This window comes from Plecotus auritus, assembly GCF_963455305.1.
Source record: "Plecotus auritus genome assembly, chromosome: 8".
Lineage (NCBI taxonomy): Eukaryota > Metazoa > Chordata > Mammalia > Chiroptera > Vespertilionidae > Plecotus > Plecotus auritus.
This window is the reverse complement of record NC_137782.1, coordinates 130,994,121-131,012,592: the sequence shown is the minus strand read 5'-3', so window position 1 is coordinate 131,012,592 and position 18,472 is coordinate 130,994,121. Positions and strand designations below refer to the sequence as shown.

The following is an 18,472-nucleotide window of genomic DNA, read 5'->3' as shown; positions in this document are numbered from 1 at the left end:
TGTAAAGAATATAAATGGGCATAAAACCCTACCCATCTCTCTGGTAGTCTCTATGACATAGGGACTTAGTTTTTAATGACTCCTGGGGGTTACACTGTAGTGTTTCAGCATCCCAAATAAGTAAGAAATGAGGTAAGGACCCCTCTCTTCCCATTTGAAACTCACATACATGTTAAATGTTTACACCAAAGCATAAGCAGACCCAGAAGGCTATCAGGAAAAGAGGCTCCTTGTGCAGGATTTCTCTGTAAGATGACAGACACATTGGGGTTTGGGGAGAGGCTAGCTAGGGAACTGCCCTGCGAAGGACCAGCCCCGAGACTAATGTTCCCAGAGATGCCAAAGGCAACTGACCACCCTCCTGCCCAGCGGAGCTGCCCGTCATGAGCTCAGAAGCAGGAGCCCCAGCTTGACCGGGCTAGTTTTTCCCCTTTGAAGGGTGGTGGCTGGAGGGCAACAAAAGGCTTGTAAAGCTGTACCTGCTATTTTGTCTGGAAGTCTGCCTCCCCACAAATACCCTTGTCAAACGAACTCAGAAAGAGCCCGGAGTCTTTGCTAGTAAATTATATTTATTCAAAGGTCTTGGAGTTTGCAGCTAGGAACACAGCTAGGCAAAACCCCAGAAGTATTCCAAAGGAGAAAAGTTAAAAGTTCTTATAGTAAAATATATATATATATTCTTGAGAATTATCAGTCCTGCATTCTGAACCCTAGGTCTGGTCCACATGGTTATCAGACAGATGTCCAGCAGTCGGGAGGATGGATGCCAGGTGGTCCAGAAGATGGTTGTCAGGTCTGGTCACACCCAGTAGTCTGCATAATGGATGTCATGTGGATATGTATGGGAGTCCTTCAGAGGTAGAGGAGTACCTGAAGTCCAGATGTGTATCCAGGCATTGATGCAGGATTGGAAAACTCAAAGAAGTTTAAGTTCCCAGGGTAGTTAGAATTAAGAGTGAACTCTTTTCTCAACCTTCATAATGTTAATAATTTGAGCAGCTTGGTAAAAACGTGTCTATTTAATATATTCCCTATCTTCACTCTTTTCCTCACATTCCTCCCCTCCCCCCCCCCCCGCCCCTTCCAAGAACCAAACTGGATGGTCAGTAAAAGCTAAACGCCCCTTCTCTGGGCCAAGGTCAAGGCCAAGGCCAAGGCCAAGGCCAGTCTCCAGGCTTCCCTCCTTCCCCAGCCGCTTCTAGACCCTCCAGGTGATGCATATTCACACACGTGCGGCAATACAGCAGGGCAACAGTCTACGTGGCTCACGGGCAGTGCGCACGCGCGAGGCGGGGCTGCCAGCACCTTCCGGGGACTGAGGGGCGGGCAGCACAATGACGCGTCCGGCGGGTCCGCCCGGGACACCCCTCTCTGGCTCCTCTGCTGGGGATCCGGTGCCCATCTTCGGAAGCAGGGGCCAGGCGTTGGGGAGGGGCCTGCGGGGCCCGGAGCCGCTGAGGAGCGCCCTCGTCCACCCCGGCAGTCCCGCCGGGGCAGGGCCGTCCTACGGCTCCGGCAGCGGGCGCCACGCCCCCTCGCGCACTGGTGTCAACTGGGCCGCGCGGGCGTTCACGTGACGCGGGGCGGTGCCGCGTGGGTGGGAGGGTAGCAGACGGCGCCATCTGCGGCGGCGGTAACCTCAGCATGGCCGCGCTCTACGGGGGTGTAGAGGGGTGAGTGTGGCCGGGTGGAGGGAGCCGGGAGGGGCGTCCTGGAAGCGGCTTGGACCTTGCCCTTGCTCGAGGGCGGGGCGGAAGAAAGGCCGTGGACGGGCTGGTAGCCTCCCGCCCCCGAGACCGGCCACTTTGGGCTTTTGGGCTGCGGGGCCTTGCAGAGCAGGGTTCTGTGCACGCGCGGCGGTGCCTTTGCTCGCGCGGGTGCGTGTCTTGCAGGAGCTCTGCTTGTGCCACGGCCACACCCGGGGGGGTCCTCCTTTGTGTTTCACGGCGGGACCACGCCCCTTTCTCCCAAGAACGACCCACTCATCTGTTCCCTGCTGGGGATGCCCCCTTTCCCCATTCCTGACCCCATGGAGAGTTTTGCAGAACAGGTGTCAGGTGTGAAGTTGCTGGCCTGGGGGATGCGGAGGGAGACTGGTGGAAACCTGGACAAAGATCTTTGCCAGAGGGTATCTGGGAGCTGGGGCCGCTGGAACCAGAGTGCTAGCCCGGCCTGATCCCTGAAACTCAGTTTTCGTGTCAGCACTCCAGGCTCCTGACCGTGGAAAGAGCCTTGTTATTCTTGCATTTTTCCTGCTCAGAAGATTGTCTCTTGGACTTTTTGTAATAGCTCTTCCCCTCGGTATTAATATAGGCAAGACTTTTACCCAATACAGGCTTCAGTTACCACTGGTGTATAAAGTGAGAAGAGAGATGAAGGAGATGATCGCCAAGTCTCCTGCCAGTGACAACATTCTCTGAATCTGGGTGCATCAAATCAGAGCAAAGTAGGGATGGCTGTTGTCTCAGCCAGGGCACTTTTGAAACTGAATTGGATTACTTATATGGCAGCCACATCTCTGCTGACTCATGGGACCCCAACATGTTTTTTTCACATGCATTGTTAAAGTTGATCTTCCCCATCCTGTGACTATTGCCCTTTTTTAAAACAAACAAACAACAAAATAACCCAAAAAAACTAAGTACAAGAGTTTGGATTCATCCCTGTTATATGTATAAGATATGACCCTCTCCTCCCCTCCCTTCCCCCCAGTTTGTCAAGAGATTCTTTCCCATGTTGAATCTCATGCATTAACTTCCCCTTGAAACGTCTTGTCATTTTTTAGTTTGGTCAGCAGGTCTTCAGTGTCCTCTTCTAATAGTCTCAAAAGTACTGGTTGGTATAGAAACCTCCCTCCAAACTTCCATTTCCCCCCATAGTAAGCATTTGGCCATTTAGTTGCTTAAGTGGGTATAAACTCCCTGCCACCTGGTCAGTGTTTCTCACCAGGGTGTCTTAAAGACCTTGGCAGCTGGGGCTGGATCTTGAAAGGCAGCCTTTAGCTTTTGTGAGAAGCAGAGAGATATGCCATTTCCTTTAGTCACATTTAGTGAGTGTTGCTTGTGCTAGGGATGAGGATAAATGATCTGGAACTTGTAGTCTAGTGAGAGGCAGACAGAAAAACACTGAATACACTCAATACAGAAGAATCCTTAAAAGTTATGGGGGCACTGACTTGGCTTAGCTAATGAAGCTATGTGAGTGGGCCACACACCAGAGGTTTCAAGGACTAGCTGAGGTATAAGTAGGGCCTTTCAGGATAAATAGGATATCCCCAAGGGAAGCTGAGCAGGCCTCCCTTATAGTCCAGGAGCACAAACAGCCACCAAACCACAGAGGTGGGTTTGGGGATGGTGACGGGGTTTACTGAAGCAGTCTCTATCACACGGGCTCTGTGACAGGGACTGCACAAGCTTAGCTGTACCTTCAGGTTTTTCTGAGAAGACTTGTGTTCTGTAGGGGAGGAACACGGTCCAAGGCCCTTTTACTCTCAGAGGATGGGCAGATCCTGGCAGAAGTGGATGGACTCAGCACAAACCACTGGGTAAAGGCCACACTGAGGGGCTTGGCTGTGGTTTTACTCTCTGTAATTCCTGGTCAGGTGTAGCAGCCTGCAGGGGCAGCACAGGTGTGCAGGCCTTTGTAACTCCTCCTTCCCTTGATTGGGGCTAGCTGATCGGGACAGACAAGTGTCTGGAGAGGATCAACGAGATGGTGAGCAGGGCCAAGCGGAAAGCAGGAGTGGATCCTCTGGTGCCTCTGCGAAGCTTGGTGAGTCTGGGGTAGAGCCTGGGAGATACAGTAAGTCACCGCAACACTGGGAAAGCGCGTTTGAACTAGATGAGTCTGATGACCTGGACTGCAGAGGTAAAGACCTTGGAGGCTTATTCTCTGGTCTAGAAACTCGCATGCTCTCATCTGTTCTTGTGGCTTCAGTTGTCATCTACAAGCCATAATAATTGGAAGAGCACTGGGCTTTGGAGAGCCACTGCGACCTTGGTTTGTCACTCAACATCTCTGTGACCCTCATTTTCCTCATTTGGAAAGTGCAGATGACAGTAGCTGCCTCAGAGTTGCTGGAAAAGGAAAATGACATGACACACTCTGAAGTGGTTAGCAGAGACCCTGGCCCATAAGCACTCACTAAGTGAGCTCTTCTTCCCAGCCCAGGCCTCTCTCCCAAGTTGCTGTAGCCCTGGCTTCTCCCTGGACATGTCCTCAGTGAGATGTTCTGCAGGCACAGCGAAACCCCATGTGTTCCCCACCAAGCTTGTCTTTCCTCAACTTGCTCCTCTGCCTAATTTTTCTGTTACGCTCCAAACTTGGCATCGTTGAATCCCCTCTCCATTCCCAGTCCAGATTCTTCCTACAGCCACAACCTTCCAAGGGGTTAGCATGTGGGGTGGAAGGAAGACTGGGGCTGGATAAGCAGGGCCCAGATGTAGAGAGCAGGGGGCAGGTAGCAGGAGGGGTGGGGGTTGAGAAAGGAGCCGGGTCTACACCTTGCTCGCTTGCTCACCTCCCCCGTGGCCTAGGGCCTATCCCTGAGCGGTGGGGAGCAGGAAGATGCGGTGAGGATGCTGATGGAGGAGCTGAGGGACCGATTTCCCTACCTGAGCGAAAGCTACGTAATCACCACCGATGCCGCTGGCTCCATCGCCACAGCTACACCGGATGGTGAGGAGGTGGAGGGAGGGGTGAGGTTGAGAACTGTTTTTCTTGGGAAAGTTTCTTAGATGTAGCTGGGAGAATTTGTCTTGCAAATATCTGGAAGGCAACCTCCATCATATTCCCCTCCCCCACCCCGCTTTAATTAGCTTAAGTCCCTGCCAGCGCAAAGACTGGACAGGAGGGAGGGCAAGAGGGTATCTTGATGAGAAGCAACATATAAGACTCCATCCCAAAGGAAGCAGGTCCTGAGGCTGGCTGAGGAAAGCAGTAAATGCTGAGGGGAAAAAAAAAAAAAAAGGAAGAGGAGCTCTGATAGGAGTGTAAAAAGCATTGGTACCACAAGATTGGCATATTGATAAGGTGGTTTAGGCTATTGAGTATTACTGTGAATAGCACCATCCCTGGCATATAGTAGGTAGTAAAGCAGGTAGTCACTTGAAGGCTGGCTGGGCAAGGGGACACAGGCTCATATTCTCTCTGTCCCCAGAGAAGGGCTGTATGTGATTGGAGATTCTCTGAGAGCCGGTCCCCTCACCTTCTGTAGGAAACTAGCTAGCTCAGTTTTCTCTGCAAGGCTGGGTGGCGATCCCTGGCCCGGGGGTGGTTTTTGTCCTTTATTCCCTTGGAAGCTGTGTGCTCGCTATGTGCAGTGCGTTGGCCACCCTGAGCCCCCTGTGCCCTTTCCCCAGGTGGGATCGTGCTCATCTCTGGGACAGGCTCCAACTGCAGACTCATCAACCCAGATGGCTCTGAGAGTGGCTGCGGCGGCTGGGGCCACATGATGGGGGACGAGGGCTCAGGTGAGCTCACACCGACTGGGCCTGGCTCAGGGTCCTGGACCCTTCCCCTCCTGCAGCTCTCCAATCTTCTCTCTTGCCTGACCCCTTGGGGCTTTCTGGGAACAGCTCCTGAATTGGATGGTCCTAAGTACAAAACAGTGACAGAGAGCCTAGAGATGCAAATGCTGGACAAGTGGCTGCCTTGCTCTTCAGCAATGATTTGCACCCAGGATTCAGGTTCATGCCTCAACATAATAGCTGTTGACTACATGTGTTGGCTTTGGAGCCCTGGGGAGGAATTGACACTATGAAGGTTAAGGCTATAGAGGCCAGCAGATGCTCTACTAGTCTGCTAATGGGAAAGGGGTATAGACGCTTCTCCTGCTATCACATCTTTATAGGCAGCAGGTGCATGTTTTCATAGAGGCCCTTGGGGTCCAGTTCCTAGCAGCTGGTGTGACACAGCGTCACCTGTTCTGTCTTCCCCTTCCAGCTTTCCCTTATGTGATCCGTCAGATATAGTTTAATTAGAGGCCCCCTGTCTGGGAATCGGGGCACCTAACTTGCTATCGTATACATGCTGACTGCTAACCCTGTCTAGGTCTGAGGTTCCTTCCCTGTGAGCTAGGGGGGATTGCCCCATCTTCTAGCCCTGTCTGCTCTCCACAGCCTACTGGATTGCACACCAAGCAGTGAAAATAGTGTTCGACTCCATCGACAACCTAGAGGCAGCTCCTCATGACATTGGTTACGTCAAACAGGCCATGTTCAACTATTTCCAGGTACTCCCCCTGCCCCTGGTAAACATGCACACCTGGGTAGGGCAGTGGGCACCTGAGCAGGAGTGATGCAAGAGAGAGACTGGGTGAGCCAAAGGGAAGCGGGTGCGTCATGGGTCAGAGCTAGAGGGTAGAGAAGTCATAGGTGAGGACAGGATTTGGATCGATATGGCGGTCCATTCCAGGAGGGTATCAGGCATGAGGGAGGAGTAGGTTCGGGATAGGCGGTTAGCCACACTGCATTCTTGGGCAGCTGGACCCTGCAGCTAGACCCTGTTGGGAGGTGAAGGCAGATGACATTCTAAGCTGGAATGAGAAGTGCAGAGTGAGATCAGGAAACAGTGCCCACAGACAGAGATGGGGTAAAGTCTGAACAGAGATGTTAGACAGTGGGCTGTTTCGGCCCATGTGGATCAGGGAGGAGAGGCTTTAGGAGGTGGACTGGGAGAGTTCTTAGGGAGGTGTGGCCTCCTACCCAGGCTATCAGGGATTGCTTTTCCTTCTTGTCTCAGCTGTGCTTATTTTTAGTGGGTTTGGAAACAGCTGAATTTATGTGGGAAGAGGAGAAGGAAGAGAATGTTGATGTAATAGACATCTCTCTGAGTGAGGGCCACTTAGGTGAGCTGGGGATGGGGTCAGGGAAAGAGATTAGAAATATAGGAGGTAGGACCTGTATTTTCAAGGCTCATAGGTGATGATTATAGAGAAACTGGCCTGGGCCAAGCTGAGGAATAGGAATAGCAACTGCTATAGGAAGTGGAGGTGAGGTATGCTGACTCAGCAATTGGTTCTAAATCCCAGTGATATACCCACCACTCCCTCTCTTATCCTTTGGTCATTTTCATAAGGTCATTATAAAGAGTAAATAAGTAGTCTTTATAACATGAGTAATACATTGCTGTAGGAGCTCAAATTTTAGCCCCTCTTCTTCCATCTTAGTGATGTATCTGGGGAATCACTGGTTCCTCAGGACCTTCAGAGGTGTTACTGGTGTGTTAAGTTTGTTGGGATACAAGAAAGACCTTCTGTGGCCAAATAAATTTGGGGGAAACAAATAGATTTCTTGGTTCAGGACTTCTCAGAGCCTTTAACGTGCTAATATGCACTGTGAATCTCTAAGGGAGAGTTACAGTGTGCAGTAGTCTTTAGATTCCTTTGATCAAATGAATCTGTTCATGAGCACCTCAGGGAACTACAGAATACACTTTGGTGAGCAGAGATCTGTGCTCTGTCCAAACTAATCTGTAAGGAGCAATGGAGCTTGTGTTGGGAGAACAAAGAACTTTTCTTAAATGAGAAATCTCAAATCCTTGCATTCTGTAGAGCTTAAAAGACCAAACGTTCCACCTTTTCCAACAGTAGAGACATGAGGAAGGTCAACTTGGATGGGCAGACTGAGGATTTTCCTTTGCTTCTGATGACTATCTTGTACCTTTTCTCTGCCTCTCAGGTGCCAGATCGGCTAGGAATCCTCGTACACCTGTATAGGGACTTTGATAAATCCAGGTTTGCTGGGTTTTGCCGGAAAATTGCAGAAGGTACTGGTGGTGGGACAGGGTTTTATCTGGCTTGGTCCCCCCATAAGACTTCCCAGATGGGAAGGGGGCCGTAGTGGAGTAAGGTTCAGATGGGGACTGGAAGCCAGTTTGATCTCCCTTGGACCAAGTGATCTCAGTTCTCTGCCACCATGGGCCTTGGGGTGAGGCAGAAGGACACACAGTTGTATTGACAGTTGTTTTATACGACCTGATTCTCTTGTTAGATATCATGGCTTGTGCAGGCTATATGTCCGTTTCTGAGAAATTTATGAAGCATTTGTCCTTTGAGCAAATCTATAACTTTTTTTTTAAACCAATTATACCCAAAGAACTAGAGGACCCTGGAGCGGTTAGGCATGTTTAGTTGGGTGTCAGAAGTAGCTGAACCATAGGGCTTACTTGTCTGCACGTTACTCTTTCTCCACTGTATGGTGCACACTTCCTTAACTTGGATTCCTTCAGCCTCAGGGCATTGGAGGATCCTGCTGGCCTAAGGCCCCTTCAGAGCAGAACTGGGAAGGGACCTACCAATAGCAGACTGTTGAAGGAGAGTGGGGGGACCTGATAGGAGCACCAACCAGCTGCTCAAGTAGAGTCCTGGGTCCCCAGAGCTGAGACCTTCTGGGACAGACTCAATAACTCCGTGTAAGCGGAGTGTGAGCCAGGTGCCAGTGTGCTTCTCTAGTGGGCGGCATCCCTTCTCAAGTGCCTAGAACGAGCCACCTCCATCCAGGACACCCTTCCTGGGGAGAAGTGCCTGGTAGGGGTGGGGAAGTAAGGGTGGAGTGGCAGCTTTGGAGGCTTACTTGCCTACATGCCCTGAGACGGGCATCATTCCTGACTTAGACCTAGCTGTTGCTGCCCTGCACCAGAGAGCGAGAAATGAGCACTGGCAGCTCCCTGGGTACTCACTGCGCCCTCCTCCTCCCCTCCCCCAGGTGCTCAGCAGGGAGACCCCCTCTCCCGGTACATCTTCAGGAAGGCTGGGGAGATGCTGGCCCGGCACGTTGTGGCAGTGTTGCCTGAGATTGACCCGGTGAGTTGAGGTGGGCGCTGCTGGGCCAGGTGTGGCCCTTTCCCACGAGGGGTGAGACAGTCCCATCAAACTCTGTAAATTGGATATGATTTTAAATGAAAACTTGGGCTTGAGAAAAAATTTGTAGAATGTCTATAACACAAAAAAGTTCTTTGGTCCAGTACCTCCTGTCTGTCTGTGGCTGGTCCCTAATCTTTCTTATATGTAGTGCATTGGTTCAATGTGGTAATGTGCTCCCCCCATTTCTGTCATGTTTCTGCCCATTTCCCTCTCTCCTTGCTCCTTCCTCTGTTGCTGCTCAGTGCTTTTTCCGTTCCCCTCTCTCCCTTGCCTTTGTGAATCTCCCTATTTTCCTTCCTTTTTTTTCCCCTTGAGTTCACCTCTGGTTCTGGACTAGTGGCGTGTAAGTGGGATAGGGAGCCCTTGTTTTAAGATTATCCCCTTCAGCATTGGAGACTTGGTCACCCACTGTCCATTTCTGCACTCTGGCCAGGTCTTGTTCAAAGGGGAGATTGGCCTCCCCATCCTGTGTGTGGGCTCTGTGTGGAAGAGCTGGGAGCTGCTGAAGGAAGGTGAGTGGGGGGGTAGGGGGGGAAGGCGAGGGATGGTGCGGGAAGGGGTGGCTCAGGAAAGCTCTCTGCTCCAGGGAGGACTTGGGACCTGAGGCCACTGATGCCTCAGCTCCAGGCCCTCAACCTTCAGTCTGCCAGGGAGCCCTCTTCCAAGGTCCCATCCAGCTTCTGTGAATTCTTAAAAAGATGTTCTTTTCCAAAGGATTTATTAAATAACACAATTTTTTAAAAATTAAAGACAAATCTAACTTAAAATCAGAGCTTCAGACCAGCATGTGGTGACATCCCTAGTCTCAACAGTGTCCTGGCCAGAAGGAAAGAAACGTGCCTTCTGTGCCCTTGCCGCCTTGCCTTGGGCAACTCTGGTTGCAGTAGGCGTTCTGAAGTAGCCGAAGGACCCTTGCTGCCTTGGAGTTCCCGGCATCAGGCCCTGGGGACAGCTGGCTCCAGTACCCCACAGTCGTTACTGGGCTCACACACTGGTGTACCACCTGTTGGGGATTTGGCATGTGGGTCCCCTAGGACCTGTACAGGAATACCTCAGGGCGTGGGCCTCTTTCCTCGCTCTTTGTCCCCACCCTGGTCTCCATCACAGGCTGTTGGTCTCCTTTCATCTGTCCTCTGCACTCTTTTCCTCCAGGTTTCCTTTTGGCGCTGACCCAGGGCAGAGAGATCCAGGCTCAGAACTCCTTCTCCAGCTTCACCCTGATGAAGCTCAATCACTCCTCTGCCCTGGGCGGGGCCAGCCTCGGGGCCAGGCACGTGGGCCACCTCCTCCCCATGGACTACAGTGTCAATGCCGTTGCCTTCTACTCTTACACCTTCTCCTAGAGGGCTGGCCCTGGCTCCACCCCCGCCGTGGCCAGTGGACAATGGGTGCTGGGAGGGAGGGGGCTTTTTTTCCCTTTTCCTTTTTTATTTTTTAAAGGAAAAACATATAGAAAATAAATGCACTTTACCCACTCCCCAGTTGGATTGTGTTGTGAAGCACACTTGCTATGTACATTCAGTGCACCTGCCTGCAGGTGGCCCAGGGGGCTCAGGAATGGGTTTAGCCCAGGGTTTAAAGCCCCACACCCAGGTGCTTGGCCTGCAGTTGGACTTATAATTTATCTGTGTGCCACCCCTCCCCCCATGTTAGCATACTCCTGCTGCTGCTGCCAGTTAACCTGTGTCCTCAATTTTCTGTCAAAGTGGGTAATGATCTCTGCCAGAGCATTTCAGTGGGACTAAATGTTCTCCATGCAAAACATTACCGGGAATAACCTTAGACATACCACACCCGCTCCTGAGAGTACCACATAGAATTTAGGGGACAGGGTGCAAATCTCATCTGGGAGAATTGGTACTTAGGGGTGAGCAGCACATTTTGCAGTTTTCTGTGTAAACTGAATCCTTTGAGAGGTTATGAGGAGAGCTGAGATCCAAGGCCAACTAGATACAATTTAACTAGGTGCCTTCCTATTCTGGGACTAGCCTGGCTCTGGTTACAGCATGACACTTTGCATCTCTTGTGTAGCACTGGGAAAGGTGAACATCAGTGAAGAGCAGACATGATTCCTGTCCTTTGGATAATGTAGTTTGACAAGCCCCAAGTTTCCTGTTGTGCCGACTATACTGCTTAGTGAAGGTTGAAGTCCTTAATAGTGGCTACCTTGCCCTAGCCGGTTTGGCTCACTGGATAGAGCGTCGGCCTGGGGACTGAAGGGTCCCAGGTTCGATTCCGGTCAAGGGCATGTACCTTGGTTGTGGGCACATCCCCAGTAGGGAGTGTGCAGGAGGCAGCTGATCGATGTTTCTCTCTCATCGATGTTTCTAACTCTCTATCCCTCCCCCTTCCTCTCTGTAAAAAATAAATAAAAATATTTAAATAGTGGCTACCTCTCTAGGCGTTTAGAGTGTAAGCTGTTAGAAGGCATGGATTATGTCTGGACATCAGTTCTCAAACTTAATGTATCAGTTATTCTAGAACTTGTTTTAAACCCAGATTTCTGTTTTCTTCCCCCTCTATAAGGTATCTGATTCAATAGGTCAAAGATGAGATAGGGAATTTTCTATTTTTAAAAAATTTTTTGTTAATCCTCACCCAAGGTATTTTTCTATTGATTTTTATTTAGGAAGAGTAGAAGAGAGAGGGAAAGACAGAAACATCAATGTGAAAAAAACACATCAATTGGTTGCCTCCTGCATGCCCCCCGACCAGGGCCTGGGCCAGGGAGGAGCCTGCAACCAAGGTACATGCCCTTGACCGGAAATAAACCCGGGACTCTTTAGTCTGCAGGCCGACGCTCAAACCAGCCAGGGTGAGATAGGGAATTTTCATTTATTCTAAACACCTTTTGTCATTTCTGCTGTAGAGGTCCAGGATCTGCATTTGAGTGAGCTCTGCCCTACAGCTTTTGAATTCTGATTAGGTCCTTGAAGGGGACTTGATATTTGTTTCCCAAGCTGGATGACACTTATTTCATAGTGTATAAGAGATTGGCAGCAGCTCTCATTCCATCAGCTCTTGCCCAACATAGTAAGGTGGAGCTTTGAGCAATGAGAACTCAAGCCAAGTCCCTTCTGAAGGGACAGCCAGACATCTTTGCATCTAGCTGTGGTTCAACCCACTGGGGTCCAGCTCTCAGCAAGTCTAATACATCATCTGGTAAAGAGCTGGCAAGAGAATAGGGACACATTGGAGATGCCTTTGCTATATATCTCTTTGTCCTAATAACAGTTAATGAGCAGTGAGTGTAGGAGAAGATTTTACATGTCAAGATCAAGTAATATTTTGGATTAAAAATCTAAAACTTTATTGGTGAAGAGTTTAAAATAGAAGCCTCATCTTTCTTACCACTGTCTAGGCTCTGCTATGCCAACTGGACAGTGGAGGACTTAGAGCAGAGCAAGGAGCACATCATGACTGATTTTTTTTTGAGGGGGGGGCAGCACATAGGTTGTTACCACAGTAGCACCAGTACCTAGGACAGTGCTTGGGACCTAGCAGGCTCTCAAACTTGTTCAATAATTGAAAGGCAGATACAGAATCCTTATTTTCTAGGTAAGAGTCAGCTTTGCCCAGAAACAGGAACAATAACAGCTATCCAGTTTCCCTTCCAGCCCGAGGTTTTCCTGTTATCATTTCTTTGTTCAAAGCTGTACATATTATTACCACTATCACTACCATATATTAAGGAAGTATTTTGAAATTAAATTTAGTCTAATTGTCACATCGGCCCTAGGAAGGACGTGTGTCAGCTTTATTAATAAACAAGGTCAGACAGAAAGCACAAAGTGGAGAAGGTGGAATTTACACAGGGCAATGCTTAACATTATCTTGTAACACTTTGGAATGGAAACTTACACAATTAAAACTATCATCAATCTTGAGACAAAAAAAATCTCTCGCAAACACACACACATATACCACCACCTGTATAGTGCGATATATATAATGACTCAAATTTAGGAAAAAGAGTTCCACTGCCAGCAAATGCATTTTATTCTCATTTTATTAATATTTTCAACAGCTGCCATTTGGTTTGTATAGCAAAATTTTTAAAGTAACTTTTTTCTATTTTTATGAAAATTATTTTAATTTTAAAGCCCTGCTCCTCCCCCAAATAAGTATTAATAACTACCATGTAATGTTTATTGGCGGGGGGAGGAGGGGAATGGATAAAAACAGCTTTTAAACACTTGTGAAACAGGGATAAAGGTCCAAAGTCAAGACCCGGGCCTGCTGGAGATGCTAAGCTGCCGGTGGACACCATCAGCGCTTCACCACCCACACCAGAGAGGTGGGCATGTACCGATCTCTAGGCTTCTTGTTCCACAAGCTGCACTTTCTTTCTCCTCTGCACGTGGTCCTCCTCTCCCCAAAATCTGTCCAACAAAGGCAGCATGATCTTTAATAAAGGTTCCACCTTGTCATGGAGATACTACTTGTATTTAGAAATTTCAGAGACTCCCCCATCCAGCTGGGGAGGAAAAAAATCTCCAACACAGTATTATTGCTGGTTCACTTTCTTGTCCACTCCAACACATACTCATACTTTAGAATAAATTAATTACCAGATGCTTCAAAAGTACTGACATGTAGATAGCAAAAGAGTTCCTTATAAAAAAGTTGCAAAACTATAAAAATTTCTGCAGCAGTTCAGGCTCCTGATGTCTCGGAGCTTCTGATAACAAAGCTGGTTCTTATAAGCAGTTCCTTTGACATGAAGAGCACCTTCCCCTGGAGTCCTATGTCCTAAGGGCTCCTTTAGACCACGGGAGGTTGAAATCCAAGTTTCAAGGACTCCTTGCTGACAAAATGTGGTATAGCTATCAATGGAATGCTATAGCAATAAAAAGGGACAAACTATTAACACAAGTTAAACATCGTGGACAAACCACAAAATATGCTAAGTGAAAAAAGCCAGAGGCAACAGAACAGATTTTGTATGATTCCATTGATAGGATGTCCCGAAAAGGCAAGTTTATAGAGATGGAGAGCTGGGAACAGGGATTACTGCGCAATAAGTAAAGGATCTTATTGGGGTGGATGAAAATGTTCTAAAACAGTTATGGTTATGACTGTGCCACTCAGGAAAGTTACTAAAATCACTGAATTTAACACTTGAAATGGGTGAATTTATTATATGTAAAATATGCCTCAATAATTTCTTTTTTTTTAAACTACCCTGCCTCCCAAACCACCCATCAAGCACTAAACATTCCTGAGGTTCACAATCAACAGGGCAGATTATCACTTAGTGTTCAGAGTGAAAACACTGTCCATTTTATGGTAAATTGCCTAGGATGTTTCTTCATTATTATAAAATAAAAGGTCACCTATAAGAAGTAGTCCCAGAAACGAGCCTCCTAGTAATAACAAAATCTAAGAGGCCTTTTTCTTTTGGAATAAAGATGGTGCATCTGTCCCTTTGCAGATTTCTTTTTTATCCCCTGGGGTGGGGTGGTGACTCTTGGCTGACATCTTGTGGAATTCATTGTACTTGGCTGTCCTATTCCTAGGACTCCCATAAAAACCAGACCGACTGGGGACAGCAGTAGGGGGGGTAGGCAGAAGGTCAAGTAGCAAGCAAAAAACCTGAGTGTTGCCTTCAGTCAGCCTCCTACTGCCCTGTTCCTTGTCACCAATTATAGCTGCAAGATGGGAGAAATAAAGACAGAAGATTAAAAGCAAAGGAGGAGGGGGAGGGGCTTTCAAAATTGTGACTAACCAAGTCCGTAAGAAATTCACACGACAGCAGAGCAGTGGCTGAAGAAAGTGCTCTATGAACTACAAAGGCAGAGGGACCAGAAGAACTAAGGATCCCCATGGGCAATGAGGGGGCAATGATTTACTTGGGAACCGCAAGTAGAGGTAGGAGGAAATGAAGGTTCCAAATGTACACCAGACCTGGGTCAACTCTCCTGTTCTTCCCACCCACCTCCTAAACAAATGAGGTTTGCATTATCCCCAAGGAGAGTGCTGGGGGATATCTCCAATCTTAATTAAACGGTCTCTTCTGCCTGTTCCCGTATCTCAGCATCACCTAAACCAGTGGTCGGCAAACTGCCGCATGTGGCTCTGTTGACTAATGAGTTTGCCGACCACTGCCTTAGGGAAAAACACTTAAAAAACATTTTAATAATGTACTAATGTCTTTAACCTGAAGTCAAAACTTCTGGGTAAGGGTAATGCCTTACACAATGGTTGGCAAACTCATTAGTCAACAGAGTGGCAAACTGCGGCTCACGAGCCGCAGTTTGCCGACCGCTGACCTAAACCAAGAAACATTAATTTGCTGGTACCCTTATCGGAGACCACTTGCCCCTTCCAATCACAGCAGGTAGATTCCTGGGCTCCTAATGTTTCTACAGTGTTTGCAACAGCGTAAGAAGATTCAGTCAAGCTATTTCCTTTGACTACTTCAAATGACTTTCCTCTCTGACATATCATTGCCAGAGTATCCAACTGACCTCCTTACTTCCAAGCCTCTCCAAAATCAATACAATTCTTTGACATTGTAACAGTACACAATTTGAAAAATGCTTAGTATTTCACTAAAAACACTTTTAAGCCATAGAGTTAGCATTAGAACCTGAATTTAAAAGATCCCAGCTATTTTAACTTTGGAAACCAAGGTGCTACAAAGGTTCAGCCTTTTATGATCTTTTTTTTTTCTTTTTAAATATATTTTATTGATTTTTTACAGAGAGGAAGGGAGAGGGATAGGGAGTTAGAAACATCGATGAGAAAGAAACATTGATCAGCTGCCTCCTGCACACCCCCCACCGGGGATGTGCCCACAACCAAGGTACATGCCCTTGACCAGAATCGAACCTGGGAACCTTGAGTCCGCAGGCCGACGCTCTATCCACTGAGCCAAACCGGTTAGGGCTATGATCTTTTTTTATGTGACCTAACATAACCCCAAAAGTCATCTCCTGCAATCAGAAACGGGCCCAAAGACCCAAAGTTGCAGGTACTTAGGCCTAGGCTGTGCCCATCAAGTTTTTTGCTGTAGATCTATGGCCTGGAGAAACTGAAAAGGCATTTCCTTTATTTTTATGTTTTTCTCCTTGAAGAGCAAGAAATAAAATAATTTTCATTTTGGAGTTTTAGAGTTCAATAACCACAAAAATCAGAAAGTAATCACTAATAAACTAACACTGAGACCAACCAGAATTGGCAACTATTAAAAATGTATGTTCTGTTTCTATAAAAATTCTCAAACTTCCAGTTGCCAATAAAGTTTCAACAGAATAATGACTGAAATTCAACATCAAAGTGATCACTTATAAATAACAGCCTCACCATTAAAGGATAATGGAGTCCAGCCTGACTGGCACCCAGACCCTCTCCTATGAGATAGAGAGATGCTCCCAGCCTTTCCCAGTTAAGGTCCAACGAGACCCAAATGCCTTTTCTGCTAAGAAATTGGCAAACACTAACTACACTGAGTGGCCAGATTGTGATGATCTCTGAACGCATAATAATCTGGCCACTCACAGTGTGTGTGTGTGTGTGTGTGTGTGTGTGTGTGTGTGTGTATACTAGAGGCCGAGTGCACGAATTCATGCACCAGTGGGGTCCCTCGGCCTGGCCTGCAGGATCGGTCCAAAACCAGCTCTCTGACATCCCTTGAGGGGTCGGTCCCGGATTGCGTGAGAGGGCGCAGGCTAGGCTGAGGGACCCCACCAGTGCACCATCAGGGGCAAGGAGGGGTGCAGGAGGTTAGCCAGCTGGAGAGGGATTGCGGGAGGGCTCTAGGGCATGTCCGGCCCATCTCGCTCAGTCCTGATCAGCCATACCCCAGCAGCAAGCTAACCTACCAGTCAGAGCGTCTGCCCCCTGGTGATCAGTGCACGTCATAGCGACTGGTCGACTGTCTGCCCCCTGGTGGTCAGTGCACATTATAGTGAGCGATTGAGCGGCCTTAGCATATCATTAGCATATTACGCTTTGATTGGTTGAATGGTCAACCGGATACTTAGCATAGTAGGCTTTTATTATATAGGATTAGAGGCCTGGTGCATGAATTCGTGCATGGGTGGGGTCTGGCCAGCCTGGCCAGGGGGAGGTGACATGGGTGGTTGGCCGGCCTGCCTGCTGGTCGAATTCCTGGTCAAGGGGACAATTTGCATATTAGCCTTTTATTATATAGGATATACACTGAGTGGCCAGATTATTATGCGTTCAGAGATCATAATAATCTGACCACTCAGTGTATAGCTGACCTGTGATCAAGGTAACAGCTGTGCTCCCACCTTACAACAAAACAGATGAAGAGTTGAGCTATAAGGGGAGCCACTGGAAGCATCAGCCTAAACATTTAAAAAGGGGTCATATTGCAAGCTGCTTTCTGATCCTGAAGTCAGCGCTCTGGAAAATCCAGCCCCCAGGTTCACTGCTCACTTGGCAGGAACATTTCATAGTCCTGTCTAAATATGCCTTGTGACACTACACTGAAGACTGACATCCAAAGTGGAGCCCCAGACGGAAAGACAAGCCCTTTGGACTGCACCTAACATTATAGCCTGTCCTGGTGTCAGAAGAGCAAGCCTTCAGGATGAAGAAATGGCTAGATCTGGATCCCAGTAGCACTTTCCAGACTGGAGCACACAAGAATCCATTGTCCTCTTTGTGACAGCAATACCCAGATCTAGAAAATGTCTCTTTCTGCAATCATAACCTTTCCTACCAACCTCTCTCCCACATCCACATACTTAATTTGCACAGACTTTATTTCAAGTTACAAGATCTTTTCCTGATATGTCTATCACACAACATTTCCAACAGTCTTTATAATTCTGAGCTTGGACAAGCTACTGGAGACGAAAGAAAAGCGGCTCCAGAAAAGAGAGAGACTTCCAATTCTGTACTTCCACGGCCCTCTCCTTGTTACAGGCAACAACCCCAGTTGGAAGCTGAAGCTGGAATAAAGAAATTTCTTTGTCCACACACCTCTCTGCAAACAAGTGAGAGTTCCATCCTTTTGAGGTAAAGGCTTTGGGAATGAATGCGCATGTCTGGCAATACAAGCTCCTAATGACATGTGACCTAACAAGGTAGGCCAGTTAAAATAATGCCGTCCAATGGACTCATATAAGAGCTGTGGGTTTGTTTTTTCAATCTGACCTTAGACTGTGGCTATTCATAACAGCAACAAGGAAGTCATAAGAAAAAGGAGAAATTCTTAAGCTTTCCAGGTCCTAGTCCTTTCCTTCCAACCTCTCTCCCACATCCACATACTGATTTTGCACAGACTTTATTTCAAGTTACAGGATCTTTTCCTGATATGTCTATCACACAACACAGGAACAGTCACACAGAAGCCACTGTCCTCCAGGCCCTGGAAGTCCTCATCCTGGGAGAATGGCCAGGAACTGACGCACTCGCTTTCAGAACTGACTCTGCCACCTACATCTCTGACACACGAAGGCAGCACCTAGTACCCAGTTTAGATCCCTATGAGTATCCGCAAACTTGTGACTTACAGGCAGGAAAGATAAAAGGAATGTACCCAGAGGCCCAACCTACAAAACTCACAAAGCTGGGCATGTAGGAACAGCAAAATTTTATAACTGCTGAAACTATCCCAGTGGGTCACACAGT

The 18,472-nt window shown here is 48.1% G+C and overlaps 1 protein-coding gene across 2 annotated transcripts; it reads left to right on the top strand.

Moving 5' to 3' along the window:
• The first annotated feature begins 1,310 nt into the window (after positions 1-1,310).
• Positions 1,311-10,347, top strand: NAGK (N-acetylglucosamine kinase). Of its 2 annotated transcripts, XM_080685401.1 has the most exons (11): positions 1,325-1,673; positions 3,460-3,544; positions 3,673-3,771; positions 4,536-4,677; positions 5,361-5,471; positions 5,577-5,687; positions 6,120-6,232; positions 7,680-7,767; positions 8,706-8,803; positions 9,297-9,375; positions 10,016-10,343. In XM_080685401.1, the coding sequence occupies exons 1-11, from the start codon at positions 1,645-1,647 to the stop codon at positions 10,204-10,206; spliced, it is 1,146 nt and encodes a 381-aa protein (XP_080541527.1). In that variant the 5' UTR covers positions 1,325-1,644; the 3' UTR covers positions 10,207-10,343. The 2 variants fall into 2 exon arrangements, with proteins under 2 accessions (XP_080541528.1, XP_080541527.1); XM_080685402.1 differs by lacking the exon at positions 5,577-5,687 and having other exon boundaries at positions 1,311-1,673; positions 10,016-10,347.
• The last annotated feature ends 8,125 nt before the right edge of the window (positions 10,348-18,472 follow it).